This window comes from Epargyreus clarus, unplaced genomic scaffold (genome assembly GCF_041222505.1).
Source record: "Epargyreus clarus isolate Ecla_fem2 unplaced genomic scaffold, WU_Ecla_fem_2.2 ptg000021l, whole genome shotgun sequence".
Classification (NCBI taxonomy): domain Eukaryota; kingdom Metazoa; phylum Arthropoda; class Insecta; order Lepidoptera; family Hesperiidae; genus Epargyreus; species Epargyreus clarus.
The window spans coordinates 16,799,169-16,824,220 of record NW_027332228.1 but is presented as its reverse complement, the minus strand read 5'-3'; the positions used below and the strand labels follow the sequence as shown (position 1 = coordinate 16,824,220).

General features: G+C 34.0%; 1 protein-coding gene and 1 long non-coding RNA gene across 2 annotated transcripts in view; both read left to right on the top strand.

Annotated features, from left to right (window-relative positions):
* NGR-A12 (neuropeptide receptor A12) overlaps positions 1-25,052 on the top strand; it is a 62,558-nt gene that overhangs the window by 10,704 nt on the left and 26,802 nt on the right. The window contains exons 2-4 of the mRNA XM_073084703.1: positions 6,577-6,719; positions 11,315-11,541; positions 12,355-12,457. Of these exons, the coding sequence (XP_072940804.1) occupies positions 6,577-6,719; positions 11,315-11,541; positions 12,355-12,457 (473 nt within the window). The remainder of the gene's footprint in view (positions 1-6,576; positions 6,720-11,314; positions 11,542-12,354; positions 12,458-25,052) is intronic.
* LOC140750942 (uncharacterized) lies at positions 16,425-17,759 on the top strand. Its single transcript, XR_012103257.1, has 2 exons — positions 16,425-16,838; positions 17,018-17,759. It is a non-coding gene; the product is annotated as an uncharacterized LOC140750942 (long non-coding RNA).

Genomic DNA, 25,052 nt, shown 5'->3' with positions numbered 1-25,052 from the left:
TCCAGGTGTGAAAAATATGAGGAGGATTTATTTTACATGAATCCTTTTAACTTATTGCTCGGAGAAGGCAAGCATCTGTTATTGACCTAAAATTGTACAAAGTGTATTTGTCACCTTATTTGAAGTAGGTGTAAGATTTCTATAACACATTTTCAGAATTAAAATAAAGCTACTTATAGTGCAGAGAGATGATTAGTACCTACACCCAAAGCTTTAAGAAAATTTACATGTCTGAGAGATCTTTAAAAAAATCTCAAAGGATCATTTACTTTTACGAAAAAAAACTAAAAAACACGCTTTTATGTTAAAATCAACTAAAAAGCAAAAAATAATCTTCAATCTAGGAATCATAAAAGCGTGTTTTTTAGTTTTTTAAACTATATCTATTTTATTAATTTTTAGTATTTGTTGCTATAGCGACCACCATCATGCATCGTTTGTAAAAAAATCAAGTGTCTATCTATTACGGTTTAAGAGATAAAGCCCAGTGTCACATGTACAGACAGCGGAGGGTTTCGTTTTACCCTTTGAGTACGGAATCCTAAAAATCATTCTACAAGAGGGCGTTATAGATATGTTTCAGAACATTTGAGTTATAGGGAAATAACATTATTATTTTCTAAACTAAAAATCATGCTATAACAGTTATTGAAACTAAAAAGCAATTATTTGCAGTGTAGTAACTTGCGTTGAACTTTCTCACAGGCGCTTTAACAATTTCGCCTCGAAAATCGTTAATCCTGAGGATGTTGATAAGGACAATGGTACAAAATTATTAAAATCGTGTATTGTCATCGGTTTTTGATAATTCTTCAAAATTTTGAATTAAACTGAACGTTCAAAGTGGATAGAAATCGGGTTCAAAGATTCCATTCTGTTACGTACATACTTACATACAACCCAAGCTAATAAAAGCGTGTTAAAAAAGGCTATACCTGATCTCATTCTGAGATCCATGCCTAGCAATGGAACAATAATGGGTTGATGATTAAAGTTTCATCTCTTATTTAGCTTACTAAGCGGATAATTTTTTACAAATTATTTCTTAGAGCTTTTATGAAATTAATATATATTGCACTTGTCTCTTCACTGGCGCCGGTTGAAGAAAGTCAATGAGTCTGTATTGAAGATATTTATTAAAAATACTTTATTAACCGTTCATAAACCTAGAACTAACCCTACACATTACATCATGACCTTGAATTACTTTTCGAGTAACCTAGACATCACAATGGCTGCCAAATAAAACAAACGGTTTCTTCGACGAAACGGCTTAGAATATAGGATGAAATTAAAACAATCCCGTTTTTGATCCACAGCAGAGGATGTGCCAATCATCTGTTACATTCGATTTTCACGGAAAAAGTCTAAAATCAATTTACATTTTAAACGTAAACGAAATTACCTTTATAATCTGATCTGCTTGTTTTTGGGAAAAATTGTTTAAAAAAAGTAAAGTATGTTACATGTTCTTTTGCAATAAATAAAATATGTAAAAGGAATCAGTTATCATAATTATTTTTATTGTAGAATTATAACAAATGAGCATTCAATTGATTTTTGTAATATTGAAAATTGAATTAAGGTTCTATCTAAGGTTAGTTAGAGATTAGTACCCAATCCGTGTCGGATGTTTTCAACCCGCTAATTAGGCCTCAAACAATGTTTAACAAGTTTTATTCAATTACAATTCAGAATTAACGGCTTACACCCTTATTAATCAATTAATACAATGTTTTGACAATTTCTGAATAGAAACTTCGATCTCCAACAAATAGAAATAATCGGATAGACGCTTTCTACATTCACAGCCCCACACTAGGAATCCCAGTGTCATGGGTACCATGGACACATACCATACACAATACGAATGAACAACACTCAGACTGGAATAGAAAAGCTAAATTCATCATTCAGATATCTGTTTGACCGGGGATGGAACGCGGGACCCTCTGCTCGTTAGACATGGTAGGTGGTAAAACCCTTTGTAAGGTGGTAGAACCCTTTGTGTTCCGTCTCCGGCACCACCGCCACACCTATTACTGCCTCATAATAGGAGTGTTAACGCTGTTGTGTTCTGGTTTGAAAGGTGTGGTAAGGGACACATACATTTCCGAGGTGTTCCAGCTTAGTCACTTACTCAAGTAGAAACCTAATCGTATCTGGGGTTGATTACAAATGGGCGGCGTAGCCACTTAGGATCAGGTGGACTGCATGCTAGTCTTCTACTCCTATGTTATTAAAAAAACATTTTGTTATTTTGATTAGCTCATACGCTTATACTAAAGCGTGCAATATCATAGTCAAATTACGTAGCTAAAGTCTAAAGTTAAATGCAGTTAGAATTCATCGCCGGTTGTAAACAATTCTGTTCGAGTTTTAATGTCATGTGTCCATTAAACGTGATGCTTTACGTTCCAGTTTGTTTATGACGGCAAAAGAAATAGTTAACGTATAGTTTTCTGACTCATCTCTGTAGACTGCAGATATTTTTGTTACATATTTCAGCGGAATTTAAAATGCACCGCGTCATTAGACTCGGGGCTATGTGACTAATGTTTTAAGCTGTCCATAAAGTTAATCAACGAATATGATCGGAAATTGAAAGGGTGACCATATATATATTCATCCATCAAGGCTGATTTAATTTTTAAAGTCCACTGCTAGATATATGCCTTCCAAAATTGACGTCACTCCTATCGATCCCGTGCCCTTTGGACTGGATTTGGATCCAGTGGATGGGTGACCTGTACCCTTAGTATGAGTTTTTACGTTTTTACAAAAATGTTTTTGGTACCAAAACCAAAACAGTTTTTGGTATTTGTTTACGTATTTGCCCATACATTTCCAATCAGCGCCCCTAGCGGATTGTATCAGAACTGATTGGAAATATATGGAAAATACGTAAACAAAAACAAAATCAGTCATTTTTGTCAAAACGTAAAAACTCATACTATGGGTACAGTAGTGATAAAAAATGATGTACGTTTTGAGGCATAGAAAGGCACGCCAAGTCGTTAAAAGTTATCAGAGGCTTATGGACGGCTTAAAAACAATTAACACACCTCACTACTGATTCGTATCTGCGTCCAATTAGCAATGTATGGAGCTCACTCACGATTTCACTTTCATTTGAGGAGAGAAATGTGACCTCAGTGGGACATAATAATAGAAGCTAATTAAAAATGTCTTGAACACATTATTCCAATATGATTGCGTTATGGCATGTAGCATTATTATTTTACTGTTCGACTCCGGAGGCACAATGGTCACATCTATTACTATTTAACAACAACATTAAGTGCTGCAGTGTCGTCTGGTTATAAGTTTGTGGTAAGGCATTTATTCGACGTTCTAACTTAGTCCTAAGTATTACGCCTGTGGCCTAGCTCAAGTTGTACTCCAATCCTATCTCGTAACAGTTGTGAAGAGGCGGTACTTGGAAGTTACCAACAGGTCGACTTCATGCTTATGCTACTTCTATGTCATAAAAAATATGCTATACATAGCATAATTCCATCAAAAAAATCAATGGACTAAGCTACGTTTTGAAGCGGCTCTCAATATTTCCTCCATCAAAATGACATCCAATATTAAATTCAAAGGCGTCATCGTATTCCTCTCAAATAGCGACGTGTTTTCGAGTTTTCAAATTTTATTATCCGTAGGTAATATTTTTTTAATTACAATAAGGATGAATTTAATCTATTTTATACTACCTATACTCGTAACTTTGTCTCTAATAGATTTGAGAAACAAAAAAATGTTAAATAAAGACAATATGTACAAGAAGTGTATAGGTATGCATTTATTATTCTTATTTTTTCGTTTTAAGGGTAAGAAAACATTGTGTTTAATACCTACATTAAGCTTTTGATCGTCAATATATCGTGGTGATAGATTCACCACTTCGGATAACGTTTCGGTATGGAGAAGAAACGGCGAAAGAAACTTCATAACATATATTTTGTTTAAAATATCATACGCTATGGTAAATTACGCTAATAGAACATGTGGAGCTGGAGCTACTACAGACCACACCATTTTATCGGTCAATTTATCGCTTATATTACTTGTATATGCATTTTTTCACCATTTGTTTAATAACCTGTTTAACCCTCAAGCAGGCGCGCGGTCAGTTGTAACGGGAGCGGTTGCGCGTAACTTAAAAGACTACCTACTTGGACATTTAAGGGATTTAAAACACCAAATAACTACAGAATTGTTTATTATGTTCATAACAATCATCTTAGTATAAGGAATTAAAAATAGAAATGGGAAACGTTTTACAAGTTCCTCTACACACAATGGAACTTGTGCTTGGTTCATTCCTGTCGTCAGTACTAATCTGCAAGCTAACTCATATATTATTTTCAGTTTTCTGTGTAGATAAACTTTTGTTAATTCAATACCTAAGGCTCATAAGTATATCCGTTTTTTTATTACCACTCCATTACCCCTCAAGAATACCATGGTACTGATTCCAGCAATATCTAAAAGACGGAGGAAGAGCGTCAATGGCTATCTATTATTTTTCTATGAGTCGAATACATTTAACCTTTTTATTGTTTTGAATTTCGTCATTACTTTCTACTTCAGAAAGAACCCGCCTCCCTTCTCGGGACCCTTCATTACTTAGCTCTGATTCACTCTCTATATCTTCTTCTTGTAATTGCGCGATTAAGTGCGGTCGATTTGACGCCGCGCGCCTTCTTGAATTTTAATCTTTCTTTTTGGGTGATTCGTGAAACCGCCACACAGAATTCAGTTATGTAAAATACACTTCTTAGAATGTAGAAAAATATTCAGTAACCGTTTTTGATACCTAGGTATTATTTCCAAAAATGAAATAAAAACAATTTTCTAGTATTAACAGCAACTTATTACATTGAACACGGGTCTAATTACAAGTTAATCGGAAAAAAACAACACTTGAGTTGATGGCCCTGGAGTGAAAAAATCAATGCCAATTCTACCTTTCAAAAATAACGCAAGAAAAATAAATCCCAAATAATCCACTATTAGGTATAACTTTGATTATGATATCCAAATATAATATGGTACTAAACAATGGAGTTTTTAAGAGCAGTTTGCAGGATATTTTAAAATACAAATTCAGATTGAATAGTTCAGGCGGATTTAGCCAGAGTTTGCGAACAAAAGACCACACGCGCGGGTAGTTTGTAAAGGAGCGAGTTTAGGTTTTCATGTCAAACGTGGATAGCCGTTATTCTTGTTAGAACTCTCTAAAGCTGAATCCTCCTGAATGAAGTCTCTTTAAAGTCGAATCACGCATAACTCTATTAGCTTTACTATAAACTATCAGTTAATTAAAAGTTAATGCTATAGTTGATAATGAATTTAAATCATACTTTAAGCACAGATTTTAAAGGTAAGCACCCTTCGTGGTTCGACTCCGGCGGCACCACCGCCACACCTATTTCTACCTTATAACAGCAGAGTTAGGCGCTGCTGTGTTCCGGTTTGAAGGGTGTGGTAAGGGAAACAGACTTTTCCGAGGCGTTCCAGCTTAGTCCTCAAGGGTAGCAGCACATCTGTGGCTAACCTCAGGTAGGAATATCTAATCCTATCTGGGGTTGATTACAGATGTCCATGGGCGGCAGTAGCCACTTACCATCAGGTGGACAGCATGCTCGTCTGCTTCTCTTATATTATAAAAAAAAAAAACAAAAAGATTCATCTGTATTATTTTGACAAAATAGACTCATCGCTGACTAAGAAATATAACCCGATTAATCAGATTACTCGATAAGTCGCTCCCTAATCTATGCTATTGTGCTCAGTTGAAGAGCACGAAATATTCAACTTTACAACATTATTCAAAGCAAGTGTCCGTTAAAATGGACAGTTTCCGCTCCGTCCTAAATACACAGGTAATAAATCTTGCTGACTTGGTTAATAATTCTGCTGCCCGAATTTGTTAAAGCAGGTTTTACCAACATTACGACTCGGAAAGTTACACAGATTTTATTTTTAAAGCTTTTTTTGTTTTTAATATTTACTTTTTCATTTGAGTAGAGTTTAACCAGGGATAGAACACGTAACTTGCAGAACAGACGGATTGATTACAACCAGACATAGGTTAATAAGATTACTCACTCCTAACAAGAAAATGTAACCATTTTTTACAATTGAAATTGTCTCTGTCATCTATTTTCGTGTTTTAAAAATATTAAAAAATGTAGATTTTAGATTATTTACGAATGAAACGATATTTCTTCGCACCTTTTCTTCGATTTCGTGTTTTTGCACCACTTAACTGCGCATGTCGGCATTGTTCCGTGTAAATTACATCATGACAGCCATTAAATGGCTGACAGAATTGTCAGCCGTTTAAGCCATTTAATGGCTTCCTTCAATTACAAATAAATAAAATTTAAAATAAATAAAAGAGTACATCTAAAGTTGGTTTATTAAAAAGATTTTTTTTAATAAAACCATCTAGTACAACGCAAATAAAAATATGCACCTTCCATGCGACCTTTCCTCTCTCATGCCCTCATTTGAGGTAGTACCAGTCACATTTGAATAAAAAAAAAATCTTTATATTTGCAGTGTCACCAACATCTTCCTGGTGAATCTCTCGGCAGCAGATTTGCTGGTGACTGGTGTCTGCATGCCGATCCAACTCAGCAAAGCCATCACCCTGGTGTGGTTCTACGGGGAAACTGTCTGCAAGATCGTCAACTATATCCAAGGTACATGCTAGAATATATGAAGCGTAAAACTTTTCGCCGCTTATGTGGATTTTTACTGGTAGAGTTAAGTAACTTCGGAAAGTCGGCAGATGGATTAGTGACCGCTTGTGACTTTTTCGTGCTTTGGAGGACATTTTCAGCGGTCGGGGCCGGTTTTTATCGTTAAACTATTCGCTATGTTTTTTCAGAAGACTTATAGGCGAGTAAAAAACATCTGAAATGTTTTTGCCAATAATCTATATTTTCCTAAAACGAAGCATTTAAAATGGTACGGAGAAATATGCTCCATTCCATTTTTAAGAGAGACTCGAATATAGTCGTAAGATCTAAAAGAGCTATAGTTAATAAATACTACAGAAAGATTGAAACATGGATATGGATATTCTAGTCGATGATAGTCATGTCGATAGTCCTCACCATCTACATATTCAGAATTCGAAATATCGAGTTCATGCTACTAATTTTTCAATTTGCCAAATTGTCTGTTAAAATTCAACGCTATATTTATCAGCAGATTAAAGTAAGCGATTATTTCATTAAAATATGAATTTCACTTCAAAAAATTATAGGCGTGCATATTTGAGTAAAATTTATAAGAGATGTTTTTTCTTTTTTTTTCTTCAAAGCAAGCAATAACATGTAAATTTTATGATATTTGGCCAGATCGTCTGATATTACGGAGGTTCTGAGAACAGTTTTATATCCCTATCTCTTTATATTTATATTTCATGGCTTTTTCTGTAATCGAATCTTCCCAGGGTCGGTTTTAGAGGGTTTCTGTGGCCGGTTATCTGATAGACTTTAATCTTAAGCAATAAATAAAAATGTAGTTGATTTAGTGTTATTTTGTCTAATAGATAAATTATTTTGTACTTACTTTTATAATATACCTACTTACATTTTATAACATTAAAATAGCAAATGAGCATGCAATCAATTTGAGGGTAAATTGTCGCTATCGCCCATGAACAATGAACATATGTTACCAACTTCATATAGAATAAGCTTTCCACTCGAAGTACATTATATTATTATATGCGTTGCGTCGAAGAACTACGATGGTCGCTTCATAATAAAATTATATATCTATAACCTTCTAGTAAACTCATGAACTACTCCACATCAGTACCCTTAGTATGAGATTTTACGTTTATTTTTCAAAATGACTGTTTTTGTATTTATTAAGTATTTCCCATACATTTCCAATCAGTACAGTCCGCTAGGGGCGCTGATTGGAATTGTATGGGCAAATACAAAACGTAAACAAATACAAAAACAGTAATTTTTGTAAAAACGTAAAAAAACTCATACTAAGGTACAGAAATAAGTGTGTCGGACGTATTCCTCTCGATTAAACCACCGTTTCTACCACTCTTCCAATTATGAAGAAAACCTAGTAATAACTTATTCCATTTTAAGAGCCTTTATTACTGCTTGATAATGATATAAGGAATGTTCATTTTTCTGTGTTGTGTTGAGTGCTGAGAATATGATCAGGTATTCCTAGAAGCATTTCGTCGTAGTAGCTACTAGTTATTAACAAATTAAGTATTATAAAGATGTTAAAACCAACTGATCACATAGCCACATCTGTTTCTGCCTTAAACAAATAGTGCTAAGCAGCAGTCTATAAGGGTGTGTAAGGTGTATGAGGTATTCCAACTTGAGTCCTCGGGTTGCAAATTTGAGTCAAAGAGTTTAATCCTCAGGGTTAGCTACGCATTTATGATCGACCTTAAGAGTTCAATCATATTTTGGGTTACATAGAAATCTCTATGGACCTGTTTGTTGGGTTACTATTTAAATTTTATTAAAAATATATATTATTTTAATTTTCTTCATTTCATTGTGACTATAAATCTTCACATTCATTTTGTTACTGAAACTTTGTGATGATAACAAACTTAAGACAGTTGTTCGCTAAACTAACTGTAACTTGAAGAATGAAGTTATCGACTTGCGAAGGAAACATCTCTTGGTCGGGTTCAACAATTTCAAAAACACAGTTATAAAACTCCACTCGTCTAAGTATATTTTTTTCCTTTCAATCTTTTTGTAACGGACTGTTTAAATATTAAAGGTATTATTAATGCATAATTCAATATATTTCATTTGATTTCACAAACTTTTCCATTTAATGTCCATATGTAAAAACGTGTTTCTATCAATAACATATTATGTGGTTTATTTTCTTAAATGAGCATTATTTATTCCTCTGTACTAAACTGTCCTAAGCTTTGCACAAAGCCGAATTGCCAATTAATTTCATACTTATTCGAAAACAAAATTTATCTTTTGTACTTTTTGAAATTGTATCGGTATAACGCCAGAACTTACAATAAGTGGTTAAAATTAATAATAACTATTAACTGTGTCAAACATTTCGCATCCAAGCTTTTAGTTCCGCATTTACCCAAAATAATCTTCTGAATGCCTTTCCCAAACCCTTAACAAAGTAAACTGGACGCTCATCTAAGCCTATCTTAAGGCGGCAACACACCCGGCTCTTTGTCAATGGTAAGAACATTCACCCCGCGAGCGACTGCCAATTTATTTATGGAAATAACTTAATGCCAAACCCGCAGTCAGACCTTTTAAATAGAAATATGGATAACAAATTGTTATGAACTTGAAAACAAACAAACAAACAAGTACCTTATAGTGTAACACACCGATTTGTTATTTTTACAGCTGTGTTAAGCAAGTGTGTTCGTGTTTAAAGGGTGTTATATGCGCCCGGTAATAATAATTACTGGATTTATCAAATTCCAATCTTTCGTAAGCGAAAAATGGATAGATTGTATATTAATAACCAGCCGTTATAAATATACCAATGTGCGGCATTAATATCTCAACCTCAACTAACATTGTATAGACTAATAAAATTGACAATTTCACAACAGATCACAACAGTATCGTAATATATGCTACAGAATGTTCATTTAGATGAACATGAAATAAATTAAAATATCTATTATTTACGGTAACGTATTTTAGTAGACCATAGTCCGTTAAAATCCAAAAAGCAAAACTATTCCTATCCTATCGAAGTATTTCCTTTAAAATAAATAAATTCTCAACAATTAGTATTCAGGGCATGAAGTTTTTGTAGTTTTCTTAAGTTCATGTAATTTCTTTAATTTCTATTGGAATTGCCAGGAACGCCTATATCTACGAAAAATATTTACAGAATATATTGTTTGTCACTTAAAATATTGAATTTTAGAAAAATGTTTAAATGTGTCTTAAAACATGTTATGTTGTTTCAAATGAGCCACCTTTGTGAATTGTTTGCCCATTTACCACCGGACGAGCTTTTAAATAGGGCTCAGCAACTGACCTAGAAGAACGCTTCCTGCATGAATGAATTGAGAGCGTGGCCTGCTCGCTCTGTTTTGGATAAGCCAGTATTATTACGGGTAAATATAAATCACATTTTTGTGTTTTATGACGTCAAATGCTTTTTCCATTTCATCTCTTCTCAATAAATTCCTTTAATTTACTGAGAAGAAGTGGCGAAAGAAACTTCGTCCTTTTCATAAAAGTACCTACGTGACTTTAATAGATTTCGAAAGATCAATTGTATTTAATTTAACTTAAATGTAATTTCTGTATTTAAATCATATCACGTTCGGAAGGTTTACGCAGTGCCTATTTTAATATTGAAGTAACCTTTTTTGTCGACAAGCAGAAATAACCTAGTAATATAAATTTGGGACTGAAATAACGTAAACCCTTCGAATTCTGATAAATAAGGCGTGCCCGACAGAGATAATAATGATGATAATGATAAAATGATACATGTTAAAACAATTCTCAATACTTCGTAGATTCTCGGATTGGTCACGTACGGATTGGATACGTTCTCAGATTGGACACAAATTCTTAGCTTAAGTGAGGATTAATCCAGATTCCCTTGGTTATGTGTCAATTATGTCAATTATAACATTAAATTATAAATATTATGTGTGTCACCTTATATCCTTTAAACTAGAACATATCAGCTCTTAACATTGGTGATAAAGTAGAAACAGATAGGTATTCTTGGCATCCCACACGAAGATCATTACGAAGCGGTTACGTAGCTAAGTGATATTTTATGCGTATGTGGGCCACCAAGTGGGGAAGTCGTTAAAAGAAACCCAAATTGCGGAGTTAACTACAAGTGGCAATTTATCACTTTCCTTGAGATGGCTTGTACTAAATGCTACTGTACCGATAGGTATGTATGAATATAGGTACCTTTATCTACAGAATAATATAAGGCAACTATTATATAATGGTGTATATAGAGTTTGAAAGTACATAAAAGTAGACTTAAAATATTTACATACTTTCTGAAATATTCGATAACATGAGAAGTGAGTAGTAAACGATACTTCACATTTAACTGCCCAATGTGCACATCACCAAATCGCAAATCTTTTAAAGTTCACGACCGTCTGTGTACCTTTAGGTTTAAGCGTAGCGTTAGAAACATGTTTTTCGTGGAAAGTAGTTTAGGGTACACTAAAACAATTTTTCCTAAGAATCCCTTCTCCATTTTTTTTTCGTCTATTTAGTGCGTTACTTTATGAACCTACTTTGATCCCCAGGTGTGGCCGTGGCAGCGAGTGTGTTCACGCTAACGGCCATGTCGGTGGATCGCTGGCTGTCCATATCCCCTGAACCTCGCCTCCGACCCCCCGGCAGACGGCAGGCGCTGCTGCTCCTCAGCCTGCTGTGGGTCGCAGCACTCCTCATCTTCATACCCCTGCTGATGGTGGCCACCGTTCGGAGGGAATCTGTACCTATTATATCAAAAGGATACAAAAATCTATCGGTATGTAGTATGATTTTCTAAATTGAAAAACATGATAATTTCTACTCTCTTGTATGTATGTCATCTCAATTTAGATATTTAAGGTTGTAGAACCCTTTGTGACGGTGGTGTATGAACAAGTTCCGGCGGCACCACCGCCACACCTATTTCTACCTAATAACAGCAGTGTTAGGCGCTGCTGTGTTCCGTTTTGGAGGGTGTGGTAAGGGAGACAGACTTTTCCGAGGCGTTCCAGCTTAGTCCTCAGGGGTAGCGGCAGAATATTTAATCCTATCTGGGGTTGATTACAGATGTCCATGGGCGGCAGTAGCCACTTACCATCAGGTGGACTGCATGCTCGTCTGCTACTCCTGTATTATAAAAAAAAACTTAAATAAATATCTTTATTTTCATAGACCCTAATATGACCTACGAAAGGTTATCCATTAATTACGTAGCAGACAGAATATAAAATTATATCATATTTTAATGTAAGATAGGTTTACTTTGGGTAATGTAATGCTTGCTCTGGTTAATTTAGAAAATTTTCTCATATACTCGTAAGCTAATGTGATAACTAAATTTTCATCATAATGAGCTCTTCTGGATTTTAATATGTGTTATTTTCTTCTTTACTCTTTAGGGTTGTGGGTTAGAAACCCCGGTCGGACAGATTCTGGGTGCTGTTTGATCGTTAGGCTATAACAGATATTAATATTACTTTTCGCTAAGTATTACATCATTGCAATAAACTTTATTCAATCAGGCCAGACATAACCGTAGGTTTTTTCTAAACGTTATACCTTATACGCTATTCTGTTCTATTCTTTCTAGATAGAAACGAGAGACGTCCATTTCTGTACAGAAGAGTGGCCGAGCCAGGAGACGAGGAAACAGTTTGGGACCTTCAGCTTCACTCTGGTTTACGCGATACCTGGTACGTATACATATTTACACCGAGAGTTACCTTCTTATATAATGTAAGTTTGGTAAAAGAAGATCTCTTCTATACCAGTACAAGATGTTTAAAAAACTTCGATAACGTGATTCAGAATACTCGTGGTGCCATCTCTTGAGGAGTAGCGGAAAGTCACCACATAAGCTTTACACAAAGAGCTAGTAAGTGCTACGTGGCTACGGCCGCTCATAGACATCTGAAATCGACAAATAGTAAAATCCTACTAGCATTCGAACCCACGTAAATTGTTGCCACTGGAACTGGATTAGATTACCTTATATAAATATCTGCCTTATCATAACATTTCTACTTAACCAATGTTATATGTCATTGTATTTTGTATTTAACTAAAACTTTACTTCGCTATTGTCACAATAAAATCAATGAGAAGTACCTACTGCGAAACTTATGATTGTTTTTACGAATCTATTTTAACTATGTTTCAATATTATAATAACTATGTAAACTTTACGAATATTGTCAAGGTTTAAGTATTCCGTGAATGTTTAGGGTCCTCAGGTAAGAAATTGTAAATTTTACTGGAGGTCATGTGTGTCGAGTACACTGGAAAGGCTTGACTGGACACATAAATGGAATAAAAAGTCTGGTCGTTATTTACACACTCACGGATTTTATGTTGATATGACAAAAAAGCGTCATACTCCACTTGCAGAGTCATAGTCCAAATTTATTGACTTTCAAGTGCGTAAATTACTATTTGAATTGTATTTTTGTTTTGGAAATGTAAGTAAAACGTAGATTGTTTGACAAAATACACTCTTTAACCGCGTGCGGAGGATAAGGCCGTTTGTCCACCACCACCATCACCGAGCCGATACCGAGAACGAAATTATTTCGGGCCGATTTTAATATGACATGACGGCGATAGTTTGTCCACCGCGACCGTAATCGGCGGTATATTTTATTCTAGTTGTCACGCGTGTGACAGTAGTGTATGGACAAGTTCCAACGTGTTTTATATTGCCGGCACATCGGCCCGTCAAAATCTCGGTGCCGAACCAGCGGTCATTCCGATCTATTCGAAATATCGGCGGCCGGGATGACGGTGCTCGGATGACGGACGTACGGTGGTCAAGCGACTATAGTAAATGTATGTACCCTACTTCGGCGCCGTCATTAATTATCGGTATTTTCTCGGTGACGGTGGACAAACGGCCTAAATTTTTCCGAGCCTATGTACGTATGTGTGTACAATTGTATATCTCATTCTATGACACGCCCTGCAGCCCAAATGGCCTGACGTATATTAACGTTAATAATGTCGTTGGATTAATCTTAATTGTGGGAGTGACATAGGCTATACTACTTCCCTTTTCAATTATTTTTTTAAGCTATTGGATTTTATGGAATTTTTAGTATATTTGTTTCACACAACATAACAATATCAGAAATACTCGTCCGGAATATGAACCACTGTTCCTAAGTGTGACAACAAAATTCGTATCACTAAACTATTACTGGTTTTGATGATCATGTAACAGTATGATAATTGTTCGAAAATTGCCTGTCCATGTTTTACCAAAAAACTGCTGATCCATGAAATCAAATTTGAAACAATGCTAGAACGTCCAATCTATTAAAATAGTACGATATGGTTCAATGAATAAATATTTTGTTGCACCTCTTTCTCATACAAAACAGCATTTTAACGCTGTTAGGTTTTAGTTTTAGGGGTGTCGTTATGTTCCTACTTTCACTATTTGGAACGATCCTGCTTAGTCCTCATGCATAGAAATACATTCATAATCAACTTCAAGTGCTTCAATTCTAGTTTGCTACCTCAGCCAAATAAATGAGTAGTCCACTAAACAGGTAGACCGCTAACAGGTTTATATTTCAATTCTCGAAAAAGCATACATTTTTATGAATCGACATGCACACAAGATATCATTATCACCTAGTCATACCTAGGGACCATAATGCGTTGATGCGGCGCGGCAGCGCCTGAATGCGATATCTATAGTAGTCTCGGGACCAGTATAAAGATACGGTTTAGTGTTTAGAGTTTTAGTAGGAAAAAAATCTCACATAGCACGCTGTCGCTTCCATTGCACTGGATACGTAATCAAGGTTTCGTCCGCGTCAACAAAAATATCGTTGAATCGTATTTGGTTACTTACCCAAACACGTAGAAATTCTCTAACGGTACATAATCATAAGCACATCTTTATTGTCTCCCGCAAAACAAGTTTTATTATCACAACTATAAAAGTAAAAACTGGTCGACTAATATATCCGATACTAAACTTTTATGTTTGTTTGCGTCCATATAAAGTATGCCACTGAAATTTATGCACTGTCCGCATTAAAGTGGAAATAGTGCTTTGGAAGTAATTTATTTATAAGAACATAAATAAATACAACTATTTTTATTTTTATACGCTGTGAAATTTATGAATGAAATTGAGATAAATAAAGTAAGCTTGAATCGAATAGCTAGGTAATGTTACGTGGCTACGGTCGGTCATCGCTGTGAAATTTATGAACCAAATTGAGAATCTCCTTTCGTTTTTGAAAATCTTTAAATTATGATTTTTATTCCCTTTATTATTTAGTCCAATTCTCCTGTTTAAAATGCTCACGGACGAGAAAGTTTGTTTTTTATAATCTTATGTAGTAGGATTTAAAATAAAGCAACCTTTATAAAATAGACCACAAATGATGCGAAAGCTTATGTCTAATTTGAAACAAAAAAAAATCTGCACTACTGTACTACAGAGTCAAAAGGCGCGGCACTGCCACCGCAGTCTACAAAGCCTGCCTTTAAAAACCGTAGTAACCTACTTAAAAATACATCTAGATTCCGACTCAAATACTCGTGAAAAAGTATTTTTCTTGTAAATTCTCGTAAAATAGGTCGACGCGAGGCGTCGCACACAACTCGGCTATCTTCAAAACAGTTTTGAGATGAAACTCCGGGCTTTTAATGTTTTTGATCTTACTCAGCATCTATTTAATCTAACACTTGACCTTTAATCATTTCGTATGTTAAGCGTTTTATTAACTTTCAAATTGCTAGTCTTTGAGGAAATTATTTGCTCATAAATTCATTTTTAAAATGATTTTCAAAAATGTGTTATATTTTTTTTTGGGGAATGCAATTTCAATTTGTACTTCGGCCGCTTCGGGGCCAAGTTGGAAAGCCAGGTACGGCGTACCATCGATTTTTCAAAGTTATGTGCATATTAGCAATTAGTTATCATTCACTTGAAACGGCGAAGGAACGTCGTGAGACAATTAGCACACATGTAAGTTCTAAAAAAAGTTATCTATGGAATGTGAATCTACCATTCCGCACGTGGTCAGTGCTAATGACTATGGTCAAAACTATATTGAGGAGAGAGGAGACCCATGCCCAACAGTAGGAAAGCAATTTGTCGACAATTAAACAATGTTAAGTAAAATGTAATACGGTGGTCGACAATAAACCCTTGGGTAAAAAATAAAAGCTATTATTCTCGACAAATCTGTTTTAAAATCCGCACAGATTTAAGCTATCATCTGTGCGAACAACATTCCTACCGACCCGTTTTGTAACGGAAATAAAAAAGCTTCCACGAGCTTTTTATTCAACTCCAGATGTGTTTTCACAGTCTCATATAAAATAGGTTACTAGATATTGTGGACTTTTACAGATGCTAATAAATGTTTTTAAAGTATGATTCGTGGTTTAGTCACTTGACTTTCTTTGTCTTCGAACCCTTTGTAGTTTTACTCCGAAGTCACCACCGTCACATCTATTTTTGCCTAACAATGTTCTGGTTTGAAGTGTGTGGTAAGGAAGACATATTTTTCTGAGGCGTTCCATCTTAGTCCTCAGAGGTAACAACGCATATGTAACTGACCTCAGGAAGTACCTAACCTTACCTAGAGATGAACTGCATGCTCGGTTACTAATTGTATATTATTACTATTTATTACAATTGGGTACTTGACAGTTATAACAATAAAATATGAAATATGTTGGATATGATAGCTTATAAGTAAACATAAATTATGCAGTATTTCGTTTATTTTTAATACGTTCTAAGTATTTTAATTTTTAAAAAGAAATTTTCGATTTTTTATCTGTGGATTTTAAATCCCAAAACGGCGACAGTGCTGCCTCAAATGTCATGTGACGTCACTACATCGAAACCAAACAAGACAAATAATAATTAAATCGTTTGCTGTTAGAGTTGGTTGAATTTATAATATGTTGTGAACCGAAATGAAGCCATACTATATTAAAGCTGATAGCGTGAACCTGCTTAAAGAATCTCCATATATGCAGTGCAATAAATCAAAATGGATACAAAAACTTCCGTGAGATAACCTATGGAAATATCAAATAAACAACGTAAGTAAAACATTCTTTATATTTACATTTAATCATATCGGACAATTAAAACATTTCTTAACTGACTTCAGACAGAAGAAAGGTTGTCTTCAAGTGATTATTAAGATTTTTTTTAAAACAACTTATATTCTTATGTGAACTGTTTTAAGGTTATTAATTGGTTATATTTATATTTACAGATCTTCCCGACAATCGTATAGTGACGACGTTATAGAGTATGTGCAGTTTAAGAGGAAGGCAAGTTTGTGTTTCATGAAAAGTAAAAGTTGTCCTGAACACAAGGTACATCAATGAAAATGAAAATGAAAATGTGATGACTGTCCTGCCTAGAAGAAGTGAGGAGCCAAAAGTTTCGAAAGTGGGCACCAGTCTGAAATACATAAAGTAAGGACACGGGAAATAGTACTTCTTTACTTGCGTAACCTACCCAACAAGATGAAGGAAGAAAAGTGACCATACAGTTCCTATTATTGCATTGCAATTTAATTCTGAAAATGGCAGTGATAAAGATATATATCCATTTGTTACGGAAAATAATTTTAGTAATGAAGAAAAGCAGACATGCAAGCAGCACAAAAATTTTAGCTTAGGTGATCTGTAGTAATTATTGTAACTGTAACATATGATAAATATATACAAAAGTTCTACTGTGTGTACTCACTTATAGAACCATATAAACCAAATAAACAAAGAAATCGGTTAATAAAATACTAATATTAGCAAATCATGTATTTTTAATTATACAGTCCTGTAACTTAATCAGTGCACATGCACCATCAATAATAACACAGTCATGAAATATTTTAATTGTGTCCTATTAATTACAGAATGGGCCCTTAAAATAGAATTCTCATAGACGTCTTATGATTCTATTCTTATCATAGACATCTATATAATATATTAAATATATGAATACTTCCACTTGCTGTTTTGTTTTGATTACGTCCCGTTCCAATGATTTGGAATTGACGAATCACTCGAGAGTTACTAAATTTATTCCTTTTTTTCAATAATACTTATCTTACATAGATAGTATAAAATGTCATTGCTTTCAAACAGAGGATTTAAACATATAAGAATCTGCAAGTTCTTTAACGTTTATGAGATTTGGGTTTAGGAACTTGTATAAGCAAATTTGTTAGGATATTTAGCGATCGTACTTGAACACATCGTCACTGCACACGCCTTGTAATTTGACATTCTTGCAATTGTACTAATAAAAGTTAAATAATTCCCAAGATTTCCCCTGAAGTATGTGTAGCGTCGAAGTTTATTTCTATATTTTCAATGTGTTGACGTCACGCTACGAAATGACACTTAACCGCCTGTTTTGGCGTAACGTTCCGTTTACCGTAATAAAAATATGTTTTTTATTAATAAATAGCCCTTTTTTCGAAAAAATGATCAATGAAAGGCATATATAATACGTATATGAATTCATTAAAACAGTTTCCCAAAAAGTGTCAAGTAGCCAATTAATATATATCGTTGTCAGAAAATAAAAATGAAGGTTGTGACCGCAAAAGGCACCTTTACGAAGTATTTTATGATCTCTAAATAGTTAATATGTTCAAGGAAGATCCCACACACGCGTTCTTTATTCCAGAAAGACTGACAACAGCATAACATATAGGCAGGTAGCTTAATTTATTTAAACAAGCGTACGTTTCCACAGTGAAAGCCTTTACGTGTTTTTGTAAGAAGCTCACAGGTGCTCAACCCTCGTCAAAACTCACTCTTTATTATTTATAATAGACAACTATTAAATGTTTTATATTCTAATGGTAGAATTGTGCGTGGAATAATGGATATGCTTAAGCAGTCATAACCTAACCTAACTTCACATTGTGGATACCTTATTCGTAGACACGTAATAGCATATAATCCGACTGATAGTAAGTAGCTACTGATGTCCAAATGTATTATCACTAATCTACCCCAGAGATAGTTAAGAATATGTTGCTACCCCTGAATAATAAGTGGAAATGTCTCTCAAATCTATTTCACTTATTACACCTTTTTAACTAGCATACATAATAAGGTAGAACAAACTGTGACGTTGATTCCACCGGATTTGATCCATGGTAGGTTCTATCAGCTGTTAATATTATATTATTTTTATTATAAATTAACTATCACATGATCCAAGTGAAACAAAAACTTCATGATGAATTATAGAATTTTGGAAAAAAAATATTCTCAAAGGCCTGTAAAGTTCCCCAGTCCGCACTTAATTAGTATTTAAATACGAAAATACTGTTCAAGCGTCAATAATTCTGATAAAACAATTTGTTCCAAGCCTTCACCATTCGCATGTAAGTGACGTAATGGCAAGTAAAATTAATCCGATGATAAAATTGGACGACATACTATGCATAATGCATGCATTTTAATGAACATGTGAATGCTGTGTCGGACTGGGCAACCAGGGAATTTTGTACGTATCGCGAAATTATTTGAACTAGCTCCCATTATGATTTGACTATGGAAGTATATTACCAACCCATTACAGTTACGTTGCTGGGCACGGGTCCTCTCAGAATGAGAAGAATTAGGCCACAGTTCACCGAGCAGGCCAAGTGCGAATTGGTAGACTTGACATACCTTTGAAAATTTTAACAATTATGTCAGGTATGCAGGTTTCCTCACGATGTTTTTTCTTCACTGATTAAGCAAATGATTCTAATTAAAACTTTTTGGTTATCGAAATCTTTTTTTTATTGCTTGGCAGTGTAATTCTCTGCGACTAAAGAGTACCTAGAGTAGGAGTAGCCAACTTTATTGTACCTAAGATGTCTATTAATTTTACTAATTAGACTTAGTGCGATCTAATCTACCAATTGAACACTGAAAAATGTATCTGTAGGTAATTGTTGACAGAAAGTGGTAGTGGCTAGAGGCTCAGTGGCCAACAATCAATACATGTGAAATATATCTAAGAAAATCTTTAATCTGTCAAATTAATCTAAGGAAGCCCAGAGAAATAACGTATCTCCAAAGCATATAAATCTTTATGAAGACTTCAAAATATACTATTATGTATTCAATGCGTGTCGCATGACGGATTTCCCAAAGGCCGCTCCAATCTTTTAAGATATAACTAAAAATGGATAATATGTACTTCTTATAACAGATACAGAAGAGATACCTACATACAGAAAGATACAGAAGTAACATTGCATAGGTGTGTTCCGGTCCGAAGGGTAGAGTGAAACATACATTATTAATTTCGGTGAATATCAGAGCCATTAGTAGTTACGTGTTGTGTTAAATAATAACGCAGCGGGTCTGCCTGTGGTGAATAGTAAATGCAATGAGCATTTGACTAAGCTTGCCTGATATTTTACTAACGAATAATACGAATAGTAAGGCATGAAAATTGTCATCAATTCATTATCGTCTCTATGCTGGGTATGGGTCTCCCCTCAGAGCTCAGCGTTCAGGCCATAGTCTACCATGCTGGTTAAGTGCAGATTGATAGATTTCCAATACCTTTGAAACTATTTTTAAGAAGTCTAAAGATTATAGGTGTCCGTTAATTTTCTTTTTCGGATATGTCACGATTGTTAATTTCTATACGCACGTTACGTAAAAAAAGGGGGAAAAAAGCTGAAATTAACAAATTAAGGAAAATTGATTTATGACGCATATTTCAAAATGTCTTCCTTATATAATAGATCTAGATATCAACATTGTTCTTAAAAAATGTTTATATGTATAGTCGTCAGTTTCTAGAAGTTGATTGTAAGGTGAAGTTGATCTCATTCTACTTCACTAGAAAGGTGGTATAATTTTACATCTGATTATAATCCAGCCGATCTCTTATGGGATATTAATTTTAAAATTTCATGCCTTTATCTTGCATCTAGGTCACACGTTTAGACCAGCACTTGCCCTAGAAAACTTCATTTAATTGCTTGTCCACTTCTAAGATGCTTGCTTCAAAGAAAAAGGGAATATTTTAATTCATAAGAAGCCAGCCTACCAATTTTTTAAATTAAGGAACTGAATCATACACATCAATTGATATAAAATAACTTGAATATTATGAGTTCGAATAGACATCTCCACTGATCTAATGCGTTAAAAAATATTTTTTGTGGCTACAGTTCATAGATATAAGAAATAGCCTCAAAATATAGGAGACTAATTTTGAAATAAAAGTAGTGTAATTGAAAAATTCTAAGAATAAATGTATGTTTTGAATGTGTATTTTATTAATCCACCTTTTAATCGTCACACTGTCGGATTCCCTGTGAGATTCTTTTCCTCATGCAAGCAAATAACGTGTCAATAGAAAAAGAGACAGGTAAACAGGTACAATTAAGAATTAAACAAACTAAAAAGATTTAAGCAAGTATGTGTAAATTTTGCTTAACTTTACAAAATATTAAAGTTACCTTACTCCTCAAACATTAACTTATATCAAACACTTTAGTCATAGATTTTGAATTCCTTCAAGTCGCTCGTTTTGTCAGCGAATTTGATCGCATTAGGTACATGCAAAGCTTTTTCGCATCTACGTCTGCAAAGCCTGTTGAACTAGAAATTGGTTTTATTGTAGGTACTTTTCTTTGTTCTTTAGATCAAAGGACTGGAAAGTGATTGTTTTGTATCCACACAGTACAATAAACACTACAGTGTGCTGCCATGCCGAGGCTCTGAGTTCTAGTCCCGGTGAAACTCATATAATGGTAATGTTACCTAATTAACTACCAAGGTCGTGCAAGAATTAGAGATCTATTCCTGGTCAGGTCATATTAAATAGTTGTTCTACGTGTGGGCTAATTTTGTATGTCCATGATACCTGAAACACAGGGAATCATTAATGTATTATTTATCAAACACACCTACACATGCTTTATTAAAGCTCTGAATGCCTTTTAAGGGATAGCGGCGTAGGTATATAATGTGGTTTGGTAAATATTTTGTTCATTGAACAAACAACTCTCCCAACACTATTTTTGGTTCTACCCACCTAGTTTTCTTATAAAAGAATCATTTGTTGTGTAAACATTACCTTTTGTTGAATCTGGCCTTCGAGTTGGCTTCTGTTTTCCTTTTGTTTAAAGCAACAACAATTAGAAACCGTTTGAAGTGAGTGTTTGAGCGAAATTACTGTTGTGAAAGAAAATATACCCTCTACGGTACAGATGCTTTTCTTTTCGTTAGATACGAAATATGAAACGATAGCTCATCGTTTCAAAATTAAAACAAGTTCAATGCTAGTATGTCTACTGCCTAGTTAATCAAATCAAATCAATTTTTTTTATTCAAAATAGGTTCTTTACAGAGCACTTTTTGAATGTCAATAAAACTACCACCACTTCACAAGGTGTTTCGTTATGGAGAAGAAGCGGCGAAAGAAACTCCATAACACACATCTTTTAAAAAAATGTTTTACAATATTAAACTTAACCTAATGGTACATGTGGAGCTGGAACTTCTTCAGACCACACCGTTTTGTCAGTCAAATAATCACTTAGTTTATAGTACGCTTTTTACATAGCGTTTGTTTAACGACAAGTTTGAACTTTTTTCTGTGAGATTCAAAATGTGGTCAGGTATTTTATTGTAGTAGCGAATACAGTTACCCATGAAAGATCTAGCCACCTTGCATAATCTATGTTTAGGAATTGCTAATTTATTTCTATTTCTAGTATTAAAGTTATGGTGGTTACTATTTTTTTCAAACATATCAGTGTGTTTTCTTATACACATAATATTTTCATAGATGTATTGCCCATGTACCGTCAATATGTTAATAGTGGGAAACAGTTCTCTCAGGGACTCACCAAGTCACCACGTCGCAGACTATATATTGACCTTATTGCTCTTTTTTGAATAGTAAATATAGAGTCTATGTCAGCAGCACTATCCCACAGTAGAATGCCATAAGACATAATGCTGTGAAAGTAACTGAAATAGACAAGTCTGGCAGTGGGGATGTCTGTTAACTGTCTAATTCTTCTGACTGCAAAAGCTGCAGTACTAAGTCTGCTGGACAAAGCAGAGATGTGAGGACCCCGCTGGAGTTTAGAATCAATGGTTATCCCCAAGAAAACAGTTTCAATGACAGATTACAAAGTCTCGCCATTTAGAGCGACATTCATCCCCGTACTCCTTACATTTTGTAGCATAAATTTAATACATTTAGATTTATTAGAATTTAGGAGTAGGTTATTTGCATCAAACCAGTTCTGAATCAAGCAAAGAGTTTCATTAATGACGTTCGTAACCTGTGATTGTCGTTTTACCCTAAACACTAAGGAAGTGTCATCAGCAAACAAAACAACCTCAGATAAATCCTTTACTACATATGGAAAATCATTGATATAAACTAAAAATAGAAATGCACCTAGGATGGAGCCCTGAGGAACACCTATTTTAATATTAAAGCCTGCTGATAATGTTCCATTTACTTGCACTCGTTGTACTCTATTGTTTAAATAAGAATTTATCAACTTTAGAATTAAAATAATAATAGATTTAAAATAAACTGATACTTAATAGAATTAAAATAAACTGTGAAGTGTAAGGTGGTTGCAGTTTATTTTAACTATATTTCAAATGCTATTTACATCATAGTTATAAAAATGTGAAATAAATCAAAATATTAGTACCAACATACCTATTGAGGCAACACTAAAATATCATTTATTTTTAGGTTTTGCGGCATATAGCTAATAATTTTGTGAAATATATTAAACACAAAATAAATAATTCGATAGAATAAACATAAATATATTCTGTAGGAATAAATTTATTGGGTCGCAACCCTTTTATATCTCTTCCCTTAACTGAGGGAAGGCTGGAACATATTATTCTGCCAAGTTTTTGCAATGCGTAGTAGACCGGCATGATAAGGAAATCTTATTACCCCACTTTACTAACCTTATAAAGATAAAAGTTTTTGAGCATGAGTGAATAGACGGACGGATGTGTGTTCCTGTACTATACAAAAAGTACTTTACATACAAAAGTACGGATTTGGATGGAATTTAACATTACTATACTATATGCTACAGATTAACAACTATACTACAAATTATAAAGATATTGTGTTGTTTGGTTGTAATTTATATTTTTAAAAGTCTAATAGAAATACATAAAACTATGTAACTTTGTATTTGACAGTTACCCACAAATTTTAGAAATAAGCAATAATACTAAATCTAGATTGATCGTGTAGTCAAAGTAATTCGTCAAAGTAAGTCTCAGTAAGTCAGTTTAAAATAGCAGCAGTAAATCGTCTGTCGTAACAGGTCTTGACGCTCGTGCTGTTTATTTTGTGCCTAATCAAAAAGTGTTTGGACAACTTGAAGAATTTTACGATTTCTTTAAATCACGTTTGATATGTAGAAGACGTTTATGCACATACGGATTAAATTCCGGTCCGTAATTTCAAAATGATTTCCAGTTTCTTTGTTTATTTGTACAGAATGCTTTTTTAAGGGTCCAGTGAATTTTAAATATTTCTTTTACATGAAACAAATAGAAGACTTTACCATATTTGGTTATGCAGACTACTTTTCAACACAGTTTTTTTAAGAAAATCTATTAAATTTAAGGATATGAGATAACTCAGTGATTTATAAATTAATTTATTCATAACTATAATATAAAAGTTCACAGCTATACATAAAAAGTTATAAACGGAGGCTAATCGTAATAACAGCGCTTGTTAAATGTACATATCAATGACTGCGCATAAAATAGCTGTTACCCGTTTTCTGAATAAATAGCAGCCATTAGAGGGTAAATTTCAAAAAATAAATCTATTAACAATATTATTCTGAAGCCCTCCCACATTCCTAGGTGTTTGTAAATGCTTACTTTGAATAAATAAGGCTTTATAGGCAGCCAAATTTAGGTACAAAAGATACATAACCAACGTTACTTTGGTACTCATTTATTTGGAAACACGGGATTTCTAAATGTAAATATAGCTATTTATAAAGACTTAAGACTTTAGTTAGTTCAGTTACTTTTATGATTATATTTTTCAGTTCTGTTAATAGAACATTTGTTATAGAACAATATGTTCCTAACCATATGTTTATGTAAACTTATGTAATATAAAAACCTGGTGGTTATTTTATGTTAAATGTTTGTATCTGATTTAAATATGATAATAATACAAACGAATTCTATGTAACTACAAAGGAAAATAATTTACATAAATGTTGATTTATTACAAAGTTCTGAAGTCAA